We start from the raw sequence: 24887 nt of genomic DNA on the forward strand, positions 1-24887 counted from the left end.
GCCCAAGGCCAGGCAAGCATCGCCGAGGGTTCCCGCGAGGCGAGGGTTAAGGGGGCGGGCCCGGGGCGGGGCGGGCTGGGCAGCACCTGGTGGCTCCCGGCACTGGCGCCGACGCCTCGCTCCGCGCCCGCACTCGCAGCGGGAACCCAGCCCCGGAGCGGCACCCATCCGGAGGGCGGAGGCGGCGGGCCGGGGCCACCTGGGGAGGCGAGCGGAGCCGCCATGGCCGAGTTCCCGTCCAAAGTGAGCACGCGGACCAGCAGCCCCGCGCAGGGCGCCGGCGCCTCGGCCTCAGTGCTGCGCCCCGACCTGGACTTCTTGCGCTCCAGCTTCGGGGTGCTCATGGTGCTGCAGCTGGTGAGCGCGGGCCCGCGGGTTGGGGGATCCCGCCCCGGCCTTGGGGCCGGGCAGCGACGCCCTTGGAGCGCTCCCGCGCGCCGACGGGACGCTCCACAGTGGACACCGACATCATTTCTCCCTACGGGACGCCCCCGGGGCCATCCCTGCGAGCACTCGCACTGGGCATCCGCTTCAGGACACCCACGCCCCAGTGGCCATCATCCCCGCCCGCGGTGGTCACCACCGCTCTACCCAGAAGCGACCCCCGAAGCCGCAATCACGGCGCACCACCGTCTCCCGCGCTCCCCACGGGCGGTCTGCCTCCGTCCTCCTTCCCTGCCCCCTCTCTGCTAGGACACTGCTCCTAGCTCTCCGAGGGACCCAGGCAGAGGCAAAGTCCACTCTCCTTCTGTCCAGCTCCGCGTGGCTGCTCTCCGGCACGCTGGCCGTCTAGGCGGGGGAGCGCGGCGGTGCCCCCGACGCGGACGCGCAGGCTCTGCCCCTGGGCTCCCGCGGAGCCAGGCCCTTCTGGATTCCTCTGCGTGACCTCCTGGCTTCCAGCCGGTTTGGCCGGCCCGCGGGGCCAGGTATCGCGCGGTGTGCGGGGGACGGGCTTGTGGGAAGCCCGAAGCAGGACTCCGGCTGCTCCTCGACCACTGTGCAGACCCCCTAGGGCGCCGCACCCCGCGGGTCACAGTCCTGGGGGTCGCTTTCTGTCCACAGTGCTCTCTGGTCGGAGGCTGGAGCCCGGGAGGCTGCCCCTGTGGGAGGGTTTTCCCCAGTCTCAGGCCCGTCCATTTTCAAGGGGGGGGGAGAATTGAAGGTGGACCTTGGGACCATTTCTTTTGCCATCCAGCGAGTGGGCATTTCACTGCTGGGTGTAGCAAGGCTGCAGGCCCAGGCGGGAGAGCCCCGTGGTCAACCCTCCCCCGAGGTCTCATCTCAGCCAACACCCTGTGGGAGTGCTAGCCTCCGCCTGGCCAGAACGCCCTCTAGTTCAGTTCAGCATTCCTCAGATTTCTCTTTCTGTGCTCTTCCCCAATCCCACCCTCTCCACATCTCCTGCTACCCAGTACTGGCAAAAACAAACAAATTATAAACAAATTATATATATAATTTGTTATTTAAATCTTAGGAAATGCAACCAGAAATCTACAGGTTTTAGTCCTCTCCCAGAGAGATTTTTGGGTTGTTTTTGTCTGTGTGTGTGTGTGTGTGTGTGTGTGTGTGTGTGTGTGTGTGTGTGTGTGTGTAATCAGTGACACTCTTCTGGAGTAATTTAAATCTTCAGGTGGGGAGCGTCGCTGCTGTCTGCAGCCTGAGGGTTGGGCTGAGGCTGTTGGTGGGGGTGCCTGATGGGCAGCACCAGACAAGAGGCGGGTGGCTTGTGAAAGGTTGTAGGAGGGGCGGAAGACCAGTTATATGTCCTGGAAGGCTTCATGCAGTAGGTAGCTTCTGAGCTGGGGCTTAAATGAATCTGAGACACGGGTAGGGAAGGGCGTTCCGAGGCACCTCCCGCACTCAGGAGTCCTAGTGCTGTGCTGTACGCCCATCACCCTCCCCAGGGGGTCACCACGGCTCTTGTACGTCTCTGCCAGAACGAGGGGCTTGGTTCTGCTGGCAGCCTGTGGAGGCGAGGACATTGGCAGCCAGGACGGATGGTGGAGTGGCTGAGTGGCCCCCGAGGGCTGGCCCTTGGCCACTGGACAACAGCATTTTGCGTTTGAACAAAAATCGTGGTTAGGGAATAAGAGGAACTGGCCTGAGGGCCTCGCTGTGGTTTGAAGGGAGCCTGGCAGCATCCTCTGGAGGAGGCGCGAGTACCTATTTGTGGGGCCCCTGTAGGCTCCACAGCCCAGCCCTGAGGACCTGGGATGTTGAGGTCTAGGTTGAGCATAAGACCCACTGGAATCTGGTGATGGGGCTTGGCCCTGGACGTTGACTCTGGGGACTGGGTGTGAGGGTGGTGGCTTTATTATCACGCAGCCTGCAGTGCTGTGGCGCTTAGTCAGAGTTTCGAAGACCTGCACCTTTTTTTTTTTTTTTTTGGTGGTACTGGGGATGGAACCCTTCTACCTCCAGGCTACACTCCCAGACCTATTTTATATTTTTATTTGGAAACAGGGTCTCTTAAGCCAGCGAGGCTGGCTTCGAACCTGCGCGATCCTCCTGTCTCCGCCTCCCAAGCGCGGGGATGACAAGCGTGCGCCACCACGCCCGGGCGAAGACCAGCACTTTTTAAAGCCTTCATCTCTCTGCTTATGGGAGAAGCTGCTTCCTGAACTATTTCTGTGGCAAGGGATAGTTCTACGGGTCTGAGACAGGGGGTTCACCCCAAAGGCACTGCCACCTGCTGGGGGGTCCTGAGAGCTCCTACCAGCCAGTCCCACTGGGCTCCAGGCCCTTGGACAAGGGCTTCGTGTCCTCTTATTTATTCTCCCCACTTTAAAGGTGAGGAGACTGAGGCTTAGAGGCTTCTTTGTCTGGGACTTCACTGCGAGCCCGCAGGATTTTTCAGGCTCTTTTGACTCGTGCCCTTAATGGCCACACTCGGCTTTGCCCCCACAAGGCCGGGGGTCTGGCGCTTTGGCGAGAGTGATGGAGAGAGCCTTGGTCCAGGGCCCGCCCTTTGCGGACCCTGGAAGACTGCATGGAGGAGGCATGAAAGGATGTATATGGAATATAGGAAAGGATGGGAGCACATTCTCCAGCAATGCCGTCCATTTTTCCAGGATTGGGTGAGGTTGCTGGTGTGGGGGAGGAAGGCTGGATGGGTAGGAGAGCCCCCAGCTCCTTGAGAAGGAGGTAAGCTCTTAATCTAGTGTCAAATATGTCTTGCAAAACCAGTCTTCGTATTGTCATAGATGTCTGGTGGTAGTTACTGCTTTATCACTCCCCTGCCTGTCTAGTTCCAGAAGAAAGCATTGGATGGTGATGTTGCCGGGTAAGACAGAAAAGTTAATGTATGTCTTAAATACAATGGTTTAGAAGAATGAATTGACTTTAAAGAGATCACTGAACCGGATTTGGAGGCACATACCTCTAATCCCAGTACCTAGAAGGCTGAGATAGGAGGATCGCAGGTTCAAGTCAGCCTCAGAGAGTGAGGGAGGTTCTCAGCAACCTGGGGAGATCCTGTTTCAAAATAAATAAGTAGCCGGGGCATGGTGGCACACTCATTTGGGAGGCTGAGACCAGAGGATCGCAGTCCTTCGGCTACTTAGCGAGGCCCTTTGCAACTCAGTGAGAGCAGGTTTAAAAAAATAAAAACACTGCCAGGCATGGTGGCACACACTTTCAATCCCAGCGGTTGGGAGGCTGAGACAGGAGGATTGCACAGGTTCAAAGCCAGCCTCAGCCACTGAGTGAGGCTCTCAGCAACTTAGTGAGACCCTGTTTCCAAATAAAGTATAAAATAGGTCTGGGAATATAGCCCAGAGGTAGAAAAGCCCCTGGGTTCCACGCCCAGTACCACTAAATAAATAGATAAATAAATAAATAAATATAAATAAAACAAAATAAAGAATAAAAAATAGGGCTGGGAGTGTAGCTCAGAGGTAGAATGCCCCTAGGTTCCATCCCCAGTACCACACACCAAAAAAAGAAAGGGAGGAAGGAAGGAAGAAAGAAAGAAACTAAAAAATAGGGCTGGGGTGTAGTGTAGCTCCGAGGTACAATGCCCCTGTGTTCCATCCCTAGTACTGCAAAAATAAATAAATAAATAAATAAATAAACAAAATAAAATAGGGGTGTGGTGTAACTCAGAGATAGAATGCCCCTGGTTCATCTCCAGTATCACACACATTAAAAAAAAAAAAATCACTGTAGCCGGGCGTGGTAGCGTGGTGGCACAAGCTCGTAATCCCTGAGCTTGGGAGGCTGAGACAGGAGGATCGCTCAGGTTCAAAGCCAGCCTCAGCTACTTAGTGAAGCTCTCAGCAATTTAGCAAGACCCTGTTTCCAAATAAAATATAAAATATGTCTGGGAGTGTAGCCCGGAGATAGAAGGCCTCTGAGTTCCATCCCCAGTACCACCAAAAAAAAATAAAATAAAATAAAAATAATAATAATAATAAAAATAAAAATAAATCACTGTATCTGAAATCCGTAGCAAGCTGGGCGTGGTGGTGCATGCCTGTAATCCAAGTACTTGGGAGGCTGAGGATCACAAATTCAAAGTTAGCCTCAGCAACTTAGTGAGGCTCTCAGCAATTTAGCAAGACCCTGTTTCCAAATAAAAAATAAAATAGGACTGGGGGTAGAGCCCGGATGTAGAGGGAGTAGAAGAATGTCGAGGAAGGTGTGTGGCTGAAGGGTGCCTTTGAAAGTTAAGACCTTTTTAGAAGAAGTGTAAGACAAATGCTGATGAAGTGCCCGTCTCTTTTTTTAGTTTTTAAATCCTCCCCGAGCTCTGGGGACAAAGCTGATCTTACCTGGGTTAACGGACAATGAAGCAGGCTCAGGGAGGGTGAGCCACTCATCCCAGGTCACGGGGCAGAGCGGCAAAAGCTCACCACCCTGGCTTTGGGAGCGCAAAGCCTGGCTCTAGTTTCGTTTCCTATTTGTTTTGTTTTATCTTCGGGGTCGGGGTTTCTAGGGTACTTTGGAGGAGGGGAGGACTTCAGGAAGGGGGACTCCTCAGGGGCCTCTAGGGAGGACTATGGGGCCGAGGGGGAGCTCTGGAGAGTAACTGTGGAATCGGGTGGTGGGAAGGAGGATAGTCAGGGCAGACCATGGCTGGGCAATGGTCCTGGCGGGGAAGGTGTCCTTGGGGTCTGATGGAGAAGCCGTATAAATGTCCTGCGGCCGTAGGGCCACGTGTTTGGCACCGTTGACCCTTCCTTCTTGCCCTGCCTCCTGTGATTAGAGGCGGCCACGCAGTTTCCAGTTTGCAGGTGAATAAACAGACATCTACCCTGCTGCTAGGTCACAGATCCCAGCTGTGGGCAGTTTCCAGAGCGCTGGTGGGAGCGCAGGCCTGGCACACAGAACAGAGCCCACCTTCGGATCCAGGCTCACCTGGGCCTGGCTTTTCCCTCATTTCCCTGAGCTGCAGTTTCCGTGGGTGTAAAACGGTAATGGTGGGATTTTGAGGCGTAGGGAAGGTGATGCCTGCCAGGGCTTACCCTGGTGCATCTTGGAATGAAAGGCGGTATTCACAGGGTCATAAGATCCCTAAGACAAGTATAAGAAGTCCAAGGAACATCCTCCACGTGAGCTTGAACGCTCCCGGGGACAGGGTGCTCAGTCTCTCTCCAGGCTGCTACTTGGGAGTGAGAGAATGTTCTTCCTCTGCTGATCCGGGTCCCATTTCCAGCCGCCATAGGCCAGCCAGCTTCTGTCCAGGGAGGGCACAGGGAAGGGCCTGAAAGTCCATTCTAATCTTCAGAAAAGGGCTTCCAAGGATGTTGAGGTCCAAAAGATGTGAGCAAGGGTTGGTGTGCTGGGAATGCAGTGCTGGGGCCCGGGCTTCCTTCAGCACTGAGGTCTGTGACTTCCCGGTCCCTCAGGGTAGCATCCTAGGCCCTGTGGGCCCACACCCCCTCCCCCCAGCCCGACTGCACAGGCCACAGTGCCCATATTGCCGATTCCCTCCACACTTGCAGGTTCAAGGCCAGCCTCAGCAACTTAGCAAAGTCTTGTTTCCTTTTACTTTTTCTTTTCTCTTTTTTTCTCTTTTCCTTTTTTTTTTTTTTTTTTTTTTTTTTTGGTGCTGGGGATTGATCCCAGGGGCATTCTACCTCTGAGCTACACCCCCAGACCAGTTATTTTCTTTTTTCTTTTCTTTTTTTTTTTTTTTTAAACAGGGTTTCACTAAGTTGTGAAGGACTTCACTGTCACTAAGTAGCCGACACTGGCTGCGAGCCTGTGATCCTGCTGTCTCAGCCTCCCAGGTATTGGGATTATAAGTGTGTGCCGCTGCTCCCGGCAAGCAAGACTCTGTTTCAAAGTAAAAAAGTGAAAAGGCTGGGGGTGTAGCTGAAAAGCGGAATGCCCCTGGGTGCAATTCCCAGTACCAATAAATAAATAAAAATGAAATAAAAACCTAGACAGCTAAAGCTAAAGTTGTCCTTAGGTCATTTGTCCCCGGAGCTCAGGGAGGATTTAAAAAATTAAAAAAGAGATGGGCATCTCCTGGTAGGGACAATTATGTGTGTGGGGTTTAGTTCTTTCCTTTGTGTATGTGTGTGGGGACACTGGGGATGGAACCCAGAGACATTCTTCCTCTGAGCTACATCCTCAGCCCTATTTTTTGTTTGTTTGTTTGTTTGTTTGTTTGTTTGTTTGGAAGAAATCACTGAGTTGCTGAGGCTGGCCATGATAACAAGGATACAAGGCCTGTGCCATGATGCCGGGCCTCAGTGTGTGTGTGTGTGTGTGTGTGTGTGTGTGTGTGTGTGTGTGTGTGTTTTCTTTTTTGTGGTACTAGAGATTGAGACCAGGGGTGTACCTCTGAGCTACACCTCCAGCCCTATGTTTTATTTTTATTTTGAAACAGGGTCTTGCTAGGTTGATGAGTGTCCTGCTACTTGCTGAGGCTGTCCTTGAACCTGGGATCCTCCTGTCTCTGCCTCTCAGGTACTGGGATTACAAATATATGTCACCACAGCTAGCTGTGTGTGTGTGTTTTTAAATGTTTTGTTCTTTGAAAAAATTATACAGATATAGAACAAAACAAAGGGTAATCTAAGGTATAGTGGGGTGTTTTTTTTGTTGTTGTTGTTTTTTGTGGTACTGGGAGTGGAACCCAGAGGGTCTCACTAAGTTGCTGAGAGCCTCACTAAGTAGCTGAGGCTGGCTTTGAACCTGTGCGATCCTCCTGTCTCAGCCTCCAGAATGCTGGGATTACAAGCATGCGCCACCACACCTGGTTCCAAATACCCTTTTAAGATCGTGTTTAGCCTGATGTGTGCACACACCTGTAATCCCAGGACTTGGGAGGCTGAGACAGGAGGATTGCAGGTTTGAGAACAGCCTCCAAAGTACTGAGACGCTCGTCAACCTAGTGAGACCCTGTTTCAATATAAAATTAAAGTTGGGCTGAGAGTGTAGCTCAGAAGTAGAACACCCCTGGGTTCAATCCCCAGTATCACACACACACTGTATTATTTAAGGCCATTTATGCAGATGTGGGTATGGAGTCCTGCCTCTGCCTGTTCCCCCAAGCCTGGATGCGCTTCTGCCGGCTCTCCTGTTGGAGCCTGGTGTAAACCTGTGTGGGGTCTTTTTATCTTGGTGCCTGGAGCGCAGTGCTCTTAGGAGTACGGTGTTCCACCTCAGTCACCAAGCCGTCCTGTCCCTGTGGTCAGCGCCCTGCGGCCAGATGCTGGGGTTTTCCATTTTCTCCCTCTTCCATTTTACTGCGTGGTTCGTTTCCAGTGGGGCTGCTGGGTCACAGGGGCACGCACACTTGTGATTTTTCTGGAGACTGCCGAATGCCCTCCATAGAGGTCACACGCATTCCTCTGGTAGGTTCCTGTTCCCACAGCCTGCCCAGCCTGGTGATTTGACACGTTTCTGGATGTGCGCCTAACTGATAGGCCAGATGGGTCAGGTAGTATTACTTTTATTCCTCATTAGGAGGGAGGTTGAGCTGGGTGTGGTGGTGCACACCTGTAATCCGTCTATGGAGAGGAAGAGATGGGAGAGTTGTAGGTTCCAGATCAGCCTTACCAACTTAGCAAGACCTTGTTTCAAAATAAAACATAAAATAGGGCTGAGGGTGTAACTCAGAGGTAGACTGCCCCTGGGTTCCATCTCCAGTACCCACTCTTCCACAAAATTAGCACAGTTGTATTTATTTATTTATTTATTTATTTATTTATTTATTTATTTATTTTTCAGTACTGGGGATGGAACCCAGGGGCATTCAACCTCCGAGCTACACACCCACACACCCAGCCCTATTTTTTTATTTTGAAACCAGGTCTCACTGAATTGCAAAGGCCCTCACTAAGTAGCTGAATCTGTCCGCGAACCACCATCCTCCTGTCTCAGCCTCCCAAATGCTGGGATTACAAGCCTGCGCCACCACACCCAGCTTTTTTTTCTTTTTCTTTTTTTTTAATTTTAAAACAGGGTCTCACCACTAAGTTGTGGAGGACCTCACTAAGTTATTGAAGCTGGCCATAAACCTGCAGTCTCCCACTAGGATTATAAGCATGCACCACCATACCTGACTTATATTATTGTTAGGTAAAATAAAAATGTGGGTCTGGCAGAGTGTGAAAAACACGAGAGAGGTCCGGTACACGTGGCATTCACTTTAATTGCACGTCTCTCCCGGGGATCGGGGCGGGCAGTTCCAAAAACAAACAAACAAACAAACAAACAAACAAACCAGTAGGGGCTGGGGGAGTAGCTCGGAGTAGAATGCCCCTGGGTTCCAACCCTAGTACTGCAAAAAAAGGTTTTTAAAAACTCTTTTATTTATTTATTTTTTGAGGTACTAGGGATGGAACCCAGGGGCATTCTACCTCCAAGCTACACCCCCAGCCCTATTTCTTATTCTTTCTTTTGAAACAGAGTCTCACTAAGTTGCGAAGGGCCTCACTAAGAAGCTGAGGCTGGCTGTGAACCCAGATCTTCCTGTCTCAGCCTCCCAAATGCTGAGATTACAAGCGTGCGCCACCACACCCAGCTCTAAAAATCTTTTAAATTAATGAAAATATTGAGGGGAAAAAATAGAACAGGTAGTTTGTGGATATGGCCAGAGCAATAAGGGCCGCACTTGAATGCTCCCTTGGGCCCAGAGAGGGGAAGGTACTCTCCCTGTATCACACAGCAGCAGGCAACAGCCCTGCGTGTCTGGGGTGACTCCTAACCATCTGTAAGTGGAAGGGGGATACTCACGGCAGGAGGGGGCAGGATAAAGTCTGAAGCCAGGGGTGAGGAAGCCCCTCGCTGAGGTGGCCTGAGCCCCCACTCCCCAGAAGGCCCCGTTGATGAAATGCATATGCTCCCCATAGCCAGCTCTGCTTTGGAGGCTGACGAGAGCCAGCCCCGGGGTGCTCAGAGCCAGAGTGGCCTGTCGTCCTGAACCCGGGTCAGCCCTGCCTGCCTGCTCTGGCCTCTAGGGCCGTGGTGTCTCCTCCAAGCACAGCATCCTCCAGAGTGTCTCTACCTGCCAGGACTTGGTGACCGGGGAGGCTGAATCAGGACCACAGTGCTGTCATGCTCTACCCCTTCCTGAATGTGACCTCTGGCCTCGTCCAGATTTTCCAAGAGCCTCAGTTTTCCTCATCTGTGAAATGGGCCCAGGGCTTCCTCTGAGAAAGAATTGGGCCAAGAGGAAGGAGATCCCAGGGGTGCAGTGCAGTGGGGTCCCTGGGGCTGGGGCTGGCGAAGCCTGAATGGCAGGTCTCCGCCTGGGCCAGGCGGGTAAACTCTATGTGGCTGGCTGGAGGGATCTTGGTACCAGGAGGCTCAGGTAGGCACTGTGGGGGGTGGCAGGAGCCGGTCAGCCAGGGGCACTCTAGGGTTATGGACCCCCCAGGGAGTGCTGCCACCCACTCTGGAGCTGGCCTGTGGGGGGGTGGTTCCTGGAGCCCCCACCTGCCATCACACATCCCGGGTGACCTGTGGGGACACCTGCTTGGCTTGGCCCCAGAGGACAGGGTACAGAGGGTAAGCAGTTTGAGCTCACATGGGGAAGGTGCTTCAAAGCCTGGGTGGGGGGACACCTCGGGAGCGTGGGTGGGCTATGACTGAGCGCACCTGTGTGCGGCCACTTCCGCCCCTAGGAATAAAAATCCCTGAGTCAGCCAGGCGTGGTGGCGCACGCTTGTAATCCCCGCACTTGGGAGGCTGGGACAGGAAGATCACACAGGTTCGAAGCCAGCCTCAGCTACTGAATGAGGCTCTCAGCAACTTAGTGAGACCCTGTTTTCAAATAAATTATTAAATAGGGCTGGGAGTGTAGTCCAGAGGTAGAAAAGCCCCTAAGTTCCACCCCCAGTACCACAAAAATAAATAAAAATAAAGAATGAGAAATAGGCTAGGGGTGTAGCTCGGAGGTATAATGCCCCTGGGTTCCATCTCCAGTACCACCAAAAAAAAAAAAAAAAAAAAAAATCCCTGTGTCCTGAGACCTGGGCCTCAGAACAGGTGACAAAGGCCACACTTGGGCCAGAGCCTGGAGGTGGGCCCAGGTGGGCTGGCTGCTGGGCTCCCCGAGTCCCGGACTCAGGCCTGCGCCTGGCTCGGAGTGGGCCCTTGGGGGTTTTGTTAAGGGGCTAGGTGACTGGTTTGGTCCGTCACGTGTCTGTCTTTTGAATAGCAGAAGAGAGGCCCTGCAAGGCGCAAGTGCTGCCTGGCCTGGGCTGGGGCTGGGCTCCCCCTGGCTCCTGTGCTTTTGGAGAACTGGCGCCATGACTCCAGGATTCTGGAATGCTCCGCGTCCAGCGCGGGAACTCCAAGGTGTCCCATGCCTCTCCGGCACAGGGAGGGGGTGGTGTCCCGGGGCCCAGGCGCCTGGAGCCTCTGTCCCCTGGCCCTTTGTCTCCTGTGACACAATGGGTGGCTTTTTGTCCCCATAGAGTCCCTTTCAGTGTAGGGGGAAGGGCCAGGGTGGGTGGAGGCTGGGCCTGGCCAGGCCAAGTCCTGAGTGTCCTCAGACCGCCCAGATGTGTCCCAAGTGAGGGGAACGCCAGGGAGGGTCACTGCTGGCCCTGGGCCTCGGTGTCCTCGGGGAAGGGAGCCAGACTGCAGAAGGAATCGCCACCCCTCCGCTGCCAGCAGATCCAGGCCCTTGTCCTCACATGGTTTCCGAAACATTTGGTTTAGTTGCCAGTGTTTAAAAATTGAAGATTTCACATAAAAACACAGGTTTCTAGCGTGTCTTACAGGCTACCCCAGGCCTGAGATCGTGCTGGGTGCCGGCCGCTGCTCTCTGGTCTAGAGACCTGACCTGCGCCTCTGTAACCTGCCTGCCATCCAGGCTGCAGAGGGGCTTCCCTCCTTGCAGAGCCAGGGACCAGGCCCTCGCTGCGGGCCCTCATACTGTCACAACTACTATGGCTTTTAACGTGCGCGTGCGCGCGCGCGCACGCGCGCGCGTGTGTGTGTGTGTGTGTGTGTGTGTGTGACTGGAAATGGAACCCAGAGGCAATCTACTTATAAGCTATACCCCTAGTCCTATTTTTCAGTCTTTAAAAAAAATTTTTTTTTGAAACAGGGTCTCACTGAGTTGCAAAGGGTCTCACTAAGTAGCTGAGGCTGTCCACAAACTGCGAACCACCGGCCTCCCAAATGTTGGGATTACAAGCGTGCGCCACCACGCCTGACTTTTTTTATTCTTTATTTTGAAGCAGTGTCTCACTGAGTTGCAAAGGATCTCACTAAGTAACTGAGGCTGGCTGCGAACCTCAATCCTTCTGTCTCAGCCTCCTTTTTTTAAACTTTTTTTGTGGTACTGGAGGTGGAACCCAGGGGCTTTCTACCTCTGGGCTATACTCCCAGACCCATTTTATACTTTATTTGGAAACAGGTCTCACTAAATTGCTGAGAGCCTCCGTAAGTAGCTGTGCGATCCTCCTGTTTCAGCCTCCCAAGCGCTGGGATTACAAGCATACACCACCATGCCCAACCTTTATTCTTTATTTTGAAACAGGGTCTCACTAAGTTGCAGAGGGCCTTACTAAGTAGCTGAGGCTGGCTTTGAACCTTTGCGATCCTCCTGTCTCAGCCTCCCAAGCGCTGGGATTACAAGCGTGCGCCACCACGCCCAGCTTGCCTTTAATTTTTTATTTCACTCTTCACCTATACAACACACTGCGATTGAGCAGGGTCCGTATAGCCCCTCCCCACAATTCCCTCATTACGTCAGAGGGAGAAACAGACCAAAAAGTTTAGGTGATTCTCCAAGGACACACAGCTAGTCTACGAGGGTCTGAGGCTGCCTGGAAAGTGGGGAGGGTGAAAGGAGAGCTGGGGTGACATCCTTGGGCGGACAGGACTCAGCCTGGCACTTGGAGGTTGGTAGAACCCTCCGTGGGGAGGAGCTGTGGGCTCCTGAAGGAGGCCTGCATTGAAGAGCATTGCACCTGTGGGCCTTGGAAGACAACGAGGCCAGGCCTCCTGTTCCCTTTGTGCAGAGGGGAAGACTGAGGTCTAGAGGGGCCTAAGGGTGTGCTCTTATCCAAAGGGAAAGGCTGGCTTATCAGTATGTAGCATGGCGCAGGCGCTGGGGCTGGGACTTAACCACATCCACTATCTCTCTGTGGCAGGGTGTTATGACCCAGGAGAGCCGGCCGCAGAACACTGGAATCCTCAGGGTGATCACAACACTGACCGCCCTGAGTGTTCAGCTTGTGTTGGGCGTGGCCTAACCACCTTGCCCATGTTGCTTTATTTACACCTCCAACCCAGCCCACTACACAGAATAATGGAGAACCTGCCCCAGAGTCAGGCTCAGGCACCGCCTGGAGCTGGCCCAGCTGTTCCTGGCCATGGCGCCCAGGTGGGCGGGGAATGCCTCCTGGCTGGGCATTTGTTATGAGTCACTGGTCTCTGGTCGGTCAGAACCTTGGCTATGAGAAGGCCCTGGAGTGTCTTTTGTGACATTGCCGTTCATGTTTAAAGAAAAGGGTTTTTTTTTTTTTTTTTTTTTTTTGGTTTTTTTGTTTTGTTTTGTTTTTGCGGTCCTGGGGATGGAACCTGGGCATTCTACCTTTGAGAGACACTCCCAGCCCTAATTTTTTATTCTTTATTTTTGAAACAGGGTCTCACTGAGTTGGGAAGGGCCTCGCTAAGTAGCTGAGGCTATGGATGCTGGGATTACAAGTGTGTGCCACCAAGACCGGTGATTATTATTCTTTATTTTATTTTTTAATATTTATTTATTTATTTATTTATTGGTGGTACTGGAGATGGAACCAAGGGGCCTTTCTACCTCCTAGCTACACTCCCGAACCTATTTTATATTTTATTTTGAAACAGGGTTTCTTAAGCCAGCTAAGGTTGGCTTTGAACCTGAGCGATCCTCCTGTCTCAGCCACCCACGTGCAGGGATTACAAGTGTGCGCCACCACACCCAGCTTATTCTTTATTTTGAAACAGGGTCTCACTGAGTTGCAAAGGGTCTCACTAAGTAGTAGCTGAGGCTATCCTGAACCACGATCCTCCTGTCTCAGCCTCCCAAATGTTGGGATTACAAGTATGCACCACCACGCCTGGCTAAAGAAAAGGTTTCTAATCTGACCAAAATGTTCAGGTTTTCAGGAACAAAAGGCTCTGTACCCCTGAGATTTCCAGATGGTCCTGTTTACCTGCAGAGCCCATCTGGGGAGGAATTGCAGGGGCCCCAGAGAGTTTGGAGGGAGGGGGAAGGGGAGGCATGGCTTTGTGTAGTAAGAGACACACGGATGTACATTTAGACATCTACCAAGAAACCCAAGGACAGATGGACACAGGTGACAGTGACCCATATTGGCGCAGGGTCTGCTCTTCCCCAAGGATCCAGGCCGCTCCCTCCGTCTCCTCCCTCACCTCCCTATTTTAGCTCACACGTCACCTGGCCAGTGAAAGCTTTCTTGCCCTTTGTCTAAAATCAGTGATCCACTGTCCCCCATCCCCTGTCAAAGCCGGATTTTCCCACAGCAGTCACGTGGCCCTCTGCTGTATTTACTTGTTTGGGGTATCGCTGGCTCTCCCCGCTGGATTGGGCCCTCTGTGAGAGAGAGCAGGCCGGCAGTGCGCACTACCGCAGGTGCCCGGCAGATGCGCGCTGTGTGGACCGACTCCCAGAGAGGCACGTGGAGAGGCCTGGCTGGGAGGAGTGTTTTGGTTGTGAGAGGAACACCCAGGCCCTAGGTGCGGGTGGCAGAGTCAGGGCCTTCTGTCTCACCTGCTGCCCCCAGCTACCCACCACCATTCTTCCTCTGAACGTGGGATAAATGCTGTCGTAAGTCCTAAGTCCTCTACCCCTTGCTCCAGCTCGAGAGGAATCACGGCAGCAAAGGAGTTCTGCAGGTCCGGGCTGGGAGGGGTCCTGGGCACCCTGTGAAGAGGTCACTAAATGTGAGGGCGCTCTGTGCAGAGCGGGGTCTCCCTGGGGCCAGGCTGGGGGCTCAGGGACCAGGAGAGACCAGTCTGTCCAGTTCCAGTGCAGGAATGGACCTTCCCTGTTCTCGGGCAGAAATCAAGGCGGTTTCCTGGGCACGAAGCCAGGCAGCAGGGCCAGAGGAACGCTAGAAATTCCCACTGCGTATATACTGCCTCAGCTCCTGAAGGGCAGGTGCGGGCTTCTGGGGTGGGGCCGGAGCACAGGGAGCCGGTGCCAGCCCAGCCCTGCCCTTGGGCTGGCTGAATTACACACACACACACACACACACACACACACACACACACACACACACACACGGTCAACTCATGGAATCCCAGGTACCAGGAAACCTGGGACAGATCTGGGTTCCTATCCCATTCTGCTTTTTATCCATGAAGACCATGGGCACATCTCTTTCTGAGCTTCTGTTTGGAAAATAAATGGGGATAACAAAAGGTACAGACTTAAGAGAGGGTTCTGGGTGGAGTTCACATGGAGAAGGGGCACTTTCTCATGCCAGCCCAGCAAGAGGCCCCCAAGTGCCCAGGGATGCAGCTTGTGAGCAGCAGTGCAGACAATTGGTGGGCATGCCTATGCGGAAATGTGAATTGGCTGTGTTTTCTTTCTTTCCTATTTTACTTTATTTTATTAGGGATTGAAGCCAGGGGCCTTCTGCCTCTGAGCTACACCCTAGCCCTTTTAATTTTGAAACAGGATCTCCCTACCTTAGGGAGCATCTTGCCCGATCATTAATGCTGGTCCTCGGTCGGCTATTCTCCAGTCTTCCAAGTACTGGGATTATAGGTGTGTGCCATCACGCCGGGCTTGAGTTGGTCTGTTCTTAATTTTCAGTTCACTGTGTTGTCTAACTTCTTTGGGGACGAGGCCATGGCACATCGTGGGTCCCTGTAGAAGCCTGCTTTAAATAAGAGCACTTTTTTTTTTTGCCATACTAGGGATGGAACCCAGGGGCATTCTACCTCCGAGCTACACCCCCAGCCCTATTTTTTATTCTTTATTTTGAAACAAGGTCTCACTGAGTTGCAAAGGACCTCACTAAGTAGCTGAGGCTGTCACTGTCAGCGAACCAAGATCCTCCCGTCTCAGCCTCCCGAATGCTGCGATTCCAAGTGTGCGCCCCGGCTGGAGCATACCGTTCTCGATGTGCCTAGTTCTCACTTGGAGAAGGGGCTGGAATGCGCTGCTTCTGGACGGTGTGCTCTCAGAGAAGCTGCCTCACTCATCACTTGGGATTCGTTGTCTGCCCTGGTGTGTCCGTTTCAGGCAGGTGCCTTAAGGATGGGAGGTAAAAGCTTTGCGTGTGTGTCTGCTCTAAGACATCCACCCTTGGCCTCACTGTGCCTGCAGGCAAGGATGACCTTGCTCCTCCATACGGGGGGGCCCCCGTGGCCACTGCCCAGCCTGCTTTTAGAAGTCAGAGACAGCACAGGTGGGGTGGTGAGGCTGGCAGGTGCTGTGTGGGGCAGGGACCCCCGGGGGCTCACACCAGCCACAGGAGAGCAGGTACAGAGCCCTGGAGGGAAGGACACCTTCCTTGGGCCACCCACCTTGGGTGGTTGGGGGCAAGACTAGGAGCAGCTCACAGATTGACATCTGCTTCCTCTTTTTCTACTTCATAGCAATATCCCTAGCCTGTTTTATATTTTATTTTGAAACAGGTCTTCCTAAGTTGCTGACACTGGCCTCAAACCTGTGATCCTTCTGTCTCTGCCTCCTAAATATGGGGATTACAGGTATGAACCACCACAGCCAGCAGCTGTGTGTCTTTCAAAAATATATATAAGCCAAGAGTGGTGGCACACACATCTAGTGCTAGTACTTGGGAGACTGAGACAGGAGGATGGCAGGTTTGAAGATAGCCTCAGCAAATAGTGAAACATTTATTAACCTAGTAAGACCCTAGGAAGGGCTAGGAGTATAGCTAGGAGGTAGAATGCCCCTGGGTTCAATCCCCAGGGTCCCCCAATAAATATATTCATAAGTGTAGATGGAAATATATATACTTTATATATTTATAATATATATTCATATTTTATAATTACATGTTTTATAAATATATATTTATACCACACACACACACACACACACACACACACACACACGGGCTGAGAATTATGATCAGTGGTAGAGGGCTTTCCTAGAATATGGAAGGCCCTAGCTTCCATTCCCAGCCCTGCAAAATGTGTGTGTATGCGTGTGTGTGTGTGTGTGTGTGTGTGTGTGTGTGGTATTGAGGATCGAATCCAGGGGCATTCTACCTTCAAGCTACACCCCCAGACTGACTTTTTATTCTTTATTTTGAAACAGGGTCTCACTGGGTTGTGGAGGGCCTCATAAGTAGCTGAGGCTGGCTGTGAACCGTGATCCTCCTATCTCAGCCTCCCAAATGCTAGGATTACAAGCGAACACCACCACTCCTGGCTTCTAAGTCTAAACTCTCAATTACTAATATTTACAGGGCTCTGACTGTTCCTTTCCCATATCAAGGCAGGAATAGGGCATGGTGGTACATGCCTCCCAGGACTTGGGAAGCTGAGACAGGAGGTTTGCAGGTTCAAGGCTAGTCTTAGCAACTTAGTGAGACCCTGTTTAAAAAATTTTTCTTTTGCAGTATTGGGGATGGAATCCAGGGGTATTTATTCTACCTCTGAGCTATGCCCCCAGCCCAATATTTTATTCTTTATTTTGAAACAGGGTCTCACTGAGTTGCAAAGGGCCTCACTTAAGTAGCTGAGGTTGTCTGTGAACCACGATCCTCCTGTCTCAGCCTCCCAAATGCTGGGATTACAAGCGTGCGCTACCATGCCCAGCTTAAAATTTTTTTTTTTAAGAGATAGAAAGGAGCCAGGCAGCTGGGCGTGGTGGCGCACGCTTGTAATCCCCGCGCTTGGGAGGCAGAGACAGGAGGATCGCGCAGGTTCGAAGCCAGCAGTGCTGGCTTAAGAGACCCTGCTTCCAAACAAAAATATAAAAAATAGGTCTGGGAGTGTAGCATAGAGGTAGAAGGGCTTCCAGGAACCCCAGTACAACCAAAAAAAAAAAAAAAAAAAAAGCCAGGCATGGTAGCATATGCCTGTAATCCCTGTACTTGGGAGGCTGAGACAGGAAGATTGCAGGATCAAGGACAGACTCAGAAGCTTAGTGAGTCAATCAGCAACTTAACGAGACCCTGTTTCTAAATAAAAAATAAAATAGGGCTGGGGGTGGCTTGGAGACAGTATGCCCCTGAGTTCAATCCCTTACATTAAAAAAAAAAAAAAGGGTAAAAAAGGCTAGGGGAAGCTGGGCGTGGTGGTGTACGCTTGCAATCCCTTGGTTGGGAGGCTGAGACAGGAGGATCATGGTTCATGGACAGCCTCATCTACTACTTAGTGAGGCCCTTTGCAACTCAGTGTGACCCCGTTTCAAAATAAAGAATAAAATAAATAGGGCTGGGGGTATAGCTCAGAGGTAGAATGCCCCTGGGTTCAACCCCCCATATGTTGAAAAGAAAAAGGCAAGGCTAGTAACCCTCTAGAGAAGAGCATGGAAGAGTGGGGGGAGGTGGGGTAGGAGCAGGGCCCGGTGGGTGTCAGGTGGTGTTCTCTGCTGGGACCAGCCAGGAGGAGGATGCACAGGCCCTCTTTTCCCACCTTTTGGGCTGTGTGACTAGCCATCTCTCAGGGACACACCGGTGACCTGACCTTGCTCTCACTGAGCCCCTCACTAGCAGGCCCAGGTCCCGGACTGTGTGTCGGGGACAGCTATGAATCAGCCGGTGTCCTGTCTGCTCCCAGGAGCTCCCAGTCCATGGGAAAGACACATGATGACATCCTGGGTGGTGGGCTCCTGGGCCACACAAGCACAGAAGAGGGTCTGGAACCCACATGCAGGGGGAGGGAAGGTGTCTTGGAGCACATACCATCTCAGCTAAGATGCCAATGTCACATGTCGTAGGATTGGAAGTAAGACTGGCCAGGTGAGGGACCTTCATAGGTATACAGCAGGAGTCAAATCATAATTTCTCAACTAAATGAGAAATGATCTGGCCGGGCGTTGAGGCGCATGCTTGTAATCCCTGCGCTTGGGAGGCAGAGACAGGAGGATTGCGCAGGTTTGAAGCCAGCTTTGCTGGTTTAAGAGACCCTGTTTCCAAATAAAAAATATAAAATAGGTCTGGGAGTGTAGCCTGGAGGTAGAAGGGTTCCATCCCAGTACCACCACCAAAAAGAAAAAAAATAAAATAAAATAAGGGCAAGCCCCAGGGGCCTGATCTGTGGCCTCCAGCTGGAGTGGCAGGGGCTTAGGAGGCTTTGGCCCTGTCTCGCCCCCAGGTGCTGGGGCTGCTGGTTTGGGCCCTGATTGCTGACACCCCGTACCACCTGTACCCGGCGTATGGCTGGGTGATGTTCGTCGCTGTCTTTCTCTGGCTGGTGACAATCGTCTTCTTCATCATCTACCTGTTTCAGCTGCACATGAAGTGGTACATGGTGCCCTGGCCACTGGTGGTAAGTCTGGGCAGGGCATGGGGGTGGCTCCAGGCTCACCCCTCTGGCCTCTGGGAGTGGTCATGACAAGACCACTGTGACCTTCCCTAGATGAGAAATGGCAGGGCAGAGGTGGCTGAGGGCCTCACTGACCCTCAGCTGGCCTTCAGAGCCCAGCGGGAGGATGGATGGATGGCTCAGGTGTCTGGTTTTCTGAGAGCCAGCTGGACTTTGTTCTAGAAAGGGAGTAGGAGAAAATTGGCCATCAAGCAGAGTCACAAAACCATTTGAAATCCTGAAAATATTTATCCTTTGGGAGGGTGGTCAAAATTTCAGTCTGCCAGGTGTGGAGGCACACATCTGTAATCCCAGTACTTGGAAGGCTAAGACAGGAGGATCATACGTTCAAGGCTAGGCTCAGCTACTTAGGAAGTCTCTCTGTAACTTAGCGAGACCCTATTTTAAAATAAAGAATATAAAATAGAGCTGGGGATATAGGTTGGAGATAGAATACCCCTGGGTTCAATCTCCATTTCTGAAAGAAAAAAAAAAATTTTTTTTTCCAGTCTGGGTGGAGTGGGATTTTCAGTGTCTGGCAGGGGATTGCAGTCTGCAGTCTGAATTGCACAGGCTGGGGCCTCGTGTGCAGGAGGGCCAGCCCAGGCACCTGCTGTGTCTCAGGTTTGTTTCAGGTCAGGCCCCTCAGCGTGCAGTGCTGAGAGTGGACGAAGGAAGTACCCTGGCCCAGACACTGAGGAAGCTGCTGGGTTTATTTCTCTGACCTGGAAAACCCCTGCAGCTGGGGTCTGAGCCTTTCAGTGAGCAGAGAGGCACATGATTGTAAGGCAAGCAAGGCTGGGACTAGGCGGCATTGTTTGCAATTCAATGACTTTTCAAACTGAGGAAACGTGAGTCATCCTCAGGACAGAATGGGCTTGTTAGATCTTGACATCACTGGCAGAAGCCAGGCAGGGTTCGCAGTGGTTGCTGGACCTGAGGAGACAATTTGGGGGCCAAGGCGGCTTCCAAACTTCCGTCCAGCCCCCTGGCCCATGTTGTGGGAGTCCCTAAGGGGTCCTGTGTTGCTGGAGACTTCTGTATTTTGGAGGCAGGGATTTGGGCTCCAGCATAGCTGTTGATAGAAGAGGTTGCTTTTCGCAGGCGCAGATAGCAGCTGTGTCTGTGCTCCTGGACCTTGACCAGATGGGTGGGCAGAGCTTAACTGCAGAGAAGGCTGGGTGGTTGGGAGGAGAGGGCCTGTTTGGGATTTTCTGGGATGATTGCTGCTAACCCCTACTGGGCCCAGGCAGGGCAGGTGAGTGAAGTGGGTCAGGGGGTCCATTGACTATGGGGATGCCGGCCTCCTTGGTGCCAAATCTGATATTTTGAGGTGTGTGTGTGTGTGTGTGTGTGTGTGTGTGTGTGTGGTACTGGGGACCCAGGGGCATTCTATCTCTGAGCTACACCCCCCAACTCCATTAAAAAAAAATATTTGCAGAGGATCTTACTAAGTAGCGGAGGCTGGCTGTGAACCCAATGTCTCAGCCTCCCAAATGCTGGGATTAAAAATCTGTGCCACCATGCCCAGCTTCAGCCCTTTTTTTTTTTTTTTTTTTTTTTTTTTTTTTGTGGTACTGGGGGTGGAACCCTTCCCTGGGCTACACTCCCAGAGCTACTTTATACTTTTTTATTTACAGGCTCTCTTCAGCCAGCGCGGCTGGCGTCAAACCTTCGTGATCCTCCTGTCTCCGCCTCCCAAGCATGGGGATTACAAGCGTGCGTCACTACGCCCGGCCTATTTTTATTCTTTGTTTTGAAACAGGGTCTCACTGAGTTGCAGAGGGCCTCACAATGTGGTAGCTGAGGCTTTCCAAGAATCGTGATCCTCCTGTCTCAGCCTCTCAAATGCTGGGATTACAAGTATGTGCCACCATGCCTGGCTCCCAAGAATTTTTTTTTTTTGAGGTAATGGGGATGGAACCCACGGGCATTCCACCTCTGAGATACACCCCCAGCCTTGTTTTTTATTCTTTATTTTGAAACTGGGTCTCACTAGGTTGCAAAGGGCTTCACTAAGTAGCTGAGGCTGTCCTTTAACCACAATCATCTGGTCTCAGCCTCCCAAATGCTGGGATTATAAGCATGTGCCACCATCCCTGGCTCCCAAGAATTTTTAATATGAAACTTTTATATAAAATCTTCAAGTTTTAATGAAATCTAATTTTAAAATATTGGTAATTTAAAAAATCCATGGGACAAACCAAATGTTTGAGGACTACCAGTCTGAAGATGTAACTGTCTCCATGGAGCAGGTATTTGGGACATGGGGCTGGGGGATGGCTGTCAGCTGAAGGCCCTTCCTGCCAGTCTGGCTCCTGCTAGGAGCATCTGGGTCCTCGCAGATCCTGACTAGGGTTTGCCCTGGACCTTGAGCCTAGGATTTGTGGCCAAAAGGGAGCTATCGATTCTCTCACTGGCAGCAAAGAGGGATATGAGGTCCTACCCATAGGACCAGCCTCAAGGACAAGCCCTGAAGTGTCCTCCTCACTTCCACTCTCAGCCGTGGGGCTGTTTATGTTGCCTGCTCAGATGGCCAGCAGGCTGAATCCTTGGGGACTGCTGCCTCTTGAGGTCCTTTAAATGGGACAGACCCATGTGGCTAGGTTCCACTGTTCAGAAGCTGTGAGCGAGACTCCTTGTGTCTTAAGCCTTTTCTCCTGCCCCCTCCAGTTAATGATCTTCAATATCACCTCCACCATCCTCTACATCACCGCCTTCCTCACCTGCTCTGTGGCAGTTAATCAGACGTCCTTGAAGGGTTACCGGCCGTATAACCAGCGTTCGGCTGCCTCTGTGAGTATGTCCCCGGGGTCCCCCAGAAGGCTACAGGGCAGACAGCCAAGCTCACATCCCTGCCTTTGAACTCGCAGAGCTCCCTGGGCCTAAGGCCAGGACCTGCCACCTCCTGCGTAGTTAGAGGAGCCAGGCTGCTTTCAGGCTTCCTTAATGAACAGTGAAACTTTAAGGAACCGGGTGCTGGGGATGTGGTTCAGTGGTAAGGTGCTTGCCTGGTACCTACAAGGCCCTGGGTTCAGTCCCCATGCTGCAAAAACAAAAAAGCAGACAGCAGCAAAAACAACAAAGAAAACAAAACACCCTCAGGAACCAGAATGTTTAGGAATGATTTATGCTGGCTAAAGGGTGATAACTGTGCCACCCTGATTTAGTTAGGGCCACATCCCTTGGTGAACCGGAAGCCCAAATTCTGGTCACTCTTCACAAGGCCCTGCACCTCTGTGAGGAGAGGAAGGGCCCACCAGTCCCTTCTTACAATTAAAGAGTCTGCCTGGAGTCATGGTCCTGTCTGGGGTAGGATGACCCTTGGGTTTCTCATACTTCTTGGTAAGGATGGTTTTGAAATCAGCGAACTTGGTCACAAAGATGTGGAGTTTCTAAGTGCAGAAACTTTTTTTTTTTTTTTTTTTGGTGGTGGTATTGGGGTTCCTGGAAGCCCATCTACCTCTGGGCTACACTCCCAGACCTATTTTTTATACTTTTTTTTTTTTTTTTTTTTTTTTTGGTGGTACTGGGGTTCCTGGAAGCCCATCTACCTCTGGGCTACACTCCCAGACCTATTTTTTATACTTTTTAAAAAAAAATTTGGAAACAGGGTCTCTTAAACCAGCGTAGCTGGCTTCGAACCTGTGTGATCTTCCTGTCTCTGCCTCCAAGTGCGGGGATTACATGCGTGCGCCACCACGCCTGGCCTAAGTGCAGAAACATTTTGATGGTGCTAGGGATTAAACCCAGGGTCTTGCACAGGCCAGGCCAGAGTTCTACCTCTGAGCTACATCCTCATCTCCGAATGTTACCCTTTTAAAACTAAATCTCTGCCAGGGTCTAAAGCAGTTCCCATCCCATGCCCACTCCTGCCTTTGTGCAGTTTGCTATTCCTGGTTGCTCTGGCACAATCTGACATGCTCTGTACGGTTTTAACCGTCCCCTTCACTTAAGGATGTCATGTCAGCATCCCCAGAACCTGGCTCTCGTTAGCCCCTCCGTGTAGCTGTCGAATGGGCCCGGCTAGACGTGAGGGTGTTCGGGTTGTGTTACTGGGAGGCTGGTGCTCAGAGTTTTGCTCCCACGGGCCCCTGAGACCTAGCTGTGCCCGTATCACTGTCCCCCTCCGACTCCTGAAGCTGTGCTCGCACCGACGCCTCGTGCCCTTGCCTCTCTCAGTTCTTTGCCTGTCTAGTGATGATCGCCTATGGAGTAAGCGCGTTCTTCAGCTTCCAGGCCTGGAGAGGAGTGGGCAGCAATGCGGCCACCAGTCAGATGGCTGGAGGCTATGCCTAAACCACCAGGGCCATGGCCCGCCCTGGCGCCGAGGCTGCCCCTGGGTCACAGTGTAGGGCCGCCCCCACGGGCCAGCACCTGGACCCCTGCATGGAGTCAGCCCAGCGGGGCTGCACCTGCTCTCCTCTCCGCTCACCGGACCAAGCTCTCCCAGCACTCCTAAGGAAAGGGCCCACGCTGGCCCCTTGTGGCTGGCAAGAGCCAGAGGCCGAGACGCCCTCCACATCCCCCTTATTCAGCAGAAGGTGACGGGGATGCACAGCTTTCACAGTCTCTGCCTTGTCTTCAGAGGACCTTGGGGGCCAAGGCTGGGGCCCACCCTGCTCAGCAGCATTAAATGTACTAACTCCAGGTCTGCAGAGGCACCACACTGTAAGCCTAACAAGCAGCCTGCGTTTTCGTTAAGTCTTTGTTCCAGGAGAACTGAGCAAGCCCACGAACCACCCCGATTCCTCAAAACACAATTCTGACCCTTCCTTCTTCCGAGCCAGTATGTCACCCGCAAGGAGACATAGAAAAGAGAATTATGATTTCAGACCTCCTGGTTATTTAACACAAATAGGTTCTAAACGACTTCTCGATGACAAACCTCACTGGGCTTCCCTCCTCGCCCAGCCCTCACTGTAATTTTCCCTTTGGGTAAACCTGACCCTGATGTCACTGCTTCCCCCACGCTGTTGATTGGGCCCCTGGGACGGACAGAGGGAGGGAGGGAGGAAAGCAGGACCTGGCCTGGTGAGTGGTGATGTGGCCGGTGGTGACTTTGTTGTTATTTTTTACAAAAATAAAGACAAAAAGAACTTATTTGGAAAAGATGTTTAAGAATCATGGTTGTCAATGAATGTGACCTGGAAGATGATGTAGGGCAGTTCAGGTTGTGCAGTTGCTCAGCACCACCAGCCAGCTGTCTTGAGGGAGGCTACCCAGGCTTCCTGCCCGCTTCGCTGAACAGTCCTGAGCTGTGTTCATTGTCTGGGCGTTAAGCTTAGAAGTGCTCTTATTCTTTTATTTATTTATTTATTTATTTATTTTATTTATTTATTTATTTTGGTGGTACTGGGGATGGAACTCAGGAGCATTCTACATCCAACAACATCCCCAGCCCTATTTTTTTATTCCTTATTTTGAAACAGGGTCTCACTGTATTTATTTTGCAAAGGGCCTCACTAAGTAGCTGAGGCTGTCTGCAAACCATGATCCTCCTGTCTCAGCCTCCCAAATGCTGGGATTACAAATGTGCGCCACCACGCCCGACTTTTTTTTTTTTTCTTTCTTTTTTCAGTATGGGGATTGAACCCAGGGGCATTCTACCTCCGAGTTAAACCCGCAGCCCTATTTTATTCTTTATTCTGAAACAGTCTTAAGTTGTAGAGAGTCTCATTAAGTTCCTGAGGCTGGCCACCAACCTGTGATCCTCCTGTCTCAGCCTCCGAAGTACTGGGATTATAAGTGTGCGGCACCACGCCTGGCTTTTATTCTTACGTGTCCCAGAAGTAAAGTGTGGTGGTCCATGCCTGTGATCCCAGTACTTGGGAGAATTGAAGGTTCTGAGACAGGAGAATTGAAGGTTCAAGGACAGCAACGCAGTGAGACAATCAGCAATCTAGTAAGACCCTATTTCAAACAAACAAACAAAAAAAGGACTGGGGATGTAGCTTGGA

General features: G+C 52.0%; 1 protein-coding gene across 1 annotated transcript; it reads left to right on the forward strand.

Moving 5' to 3' along the window:
- Positions 1-222: 222 nt before the first annotated feature.
- PLLP (plasmolipin) lies at positions 223-23235 on the forward strand (the record flags this gene model as incomplete). The annotated part of the gene is made up of 4 exons (XM_080702932.1): positions 223-357; positions 18718-18891; positions 21601-21723; positions 23110-23235. 4 exons carry the CDS (start codon positions 223-225, stop codon positions 23224-23226), a joined length of 549 nt encoding a protein of 182 aa, XP_080559058.1. The 3' UTR covers positions 23227-23235.
- Positions 23236-24887: the final 1652 nt, after the last annotated feature.

This window comes from Muscardinus avellanarius, assembly GCF_963383645.1.
Source record: "Muscardinus avellanarius genome assembly, chromosome: 10".
NCBI lineage: Eukaryota > Metazoa > Chordata > Mammalia > Rodentia > Gliridae > Muscardinus > Muscardinus avellanarius.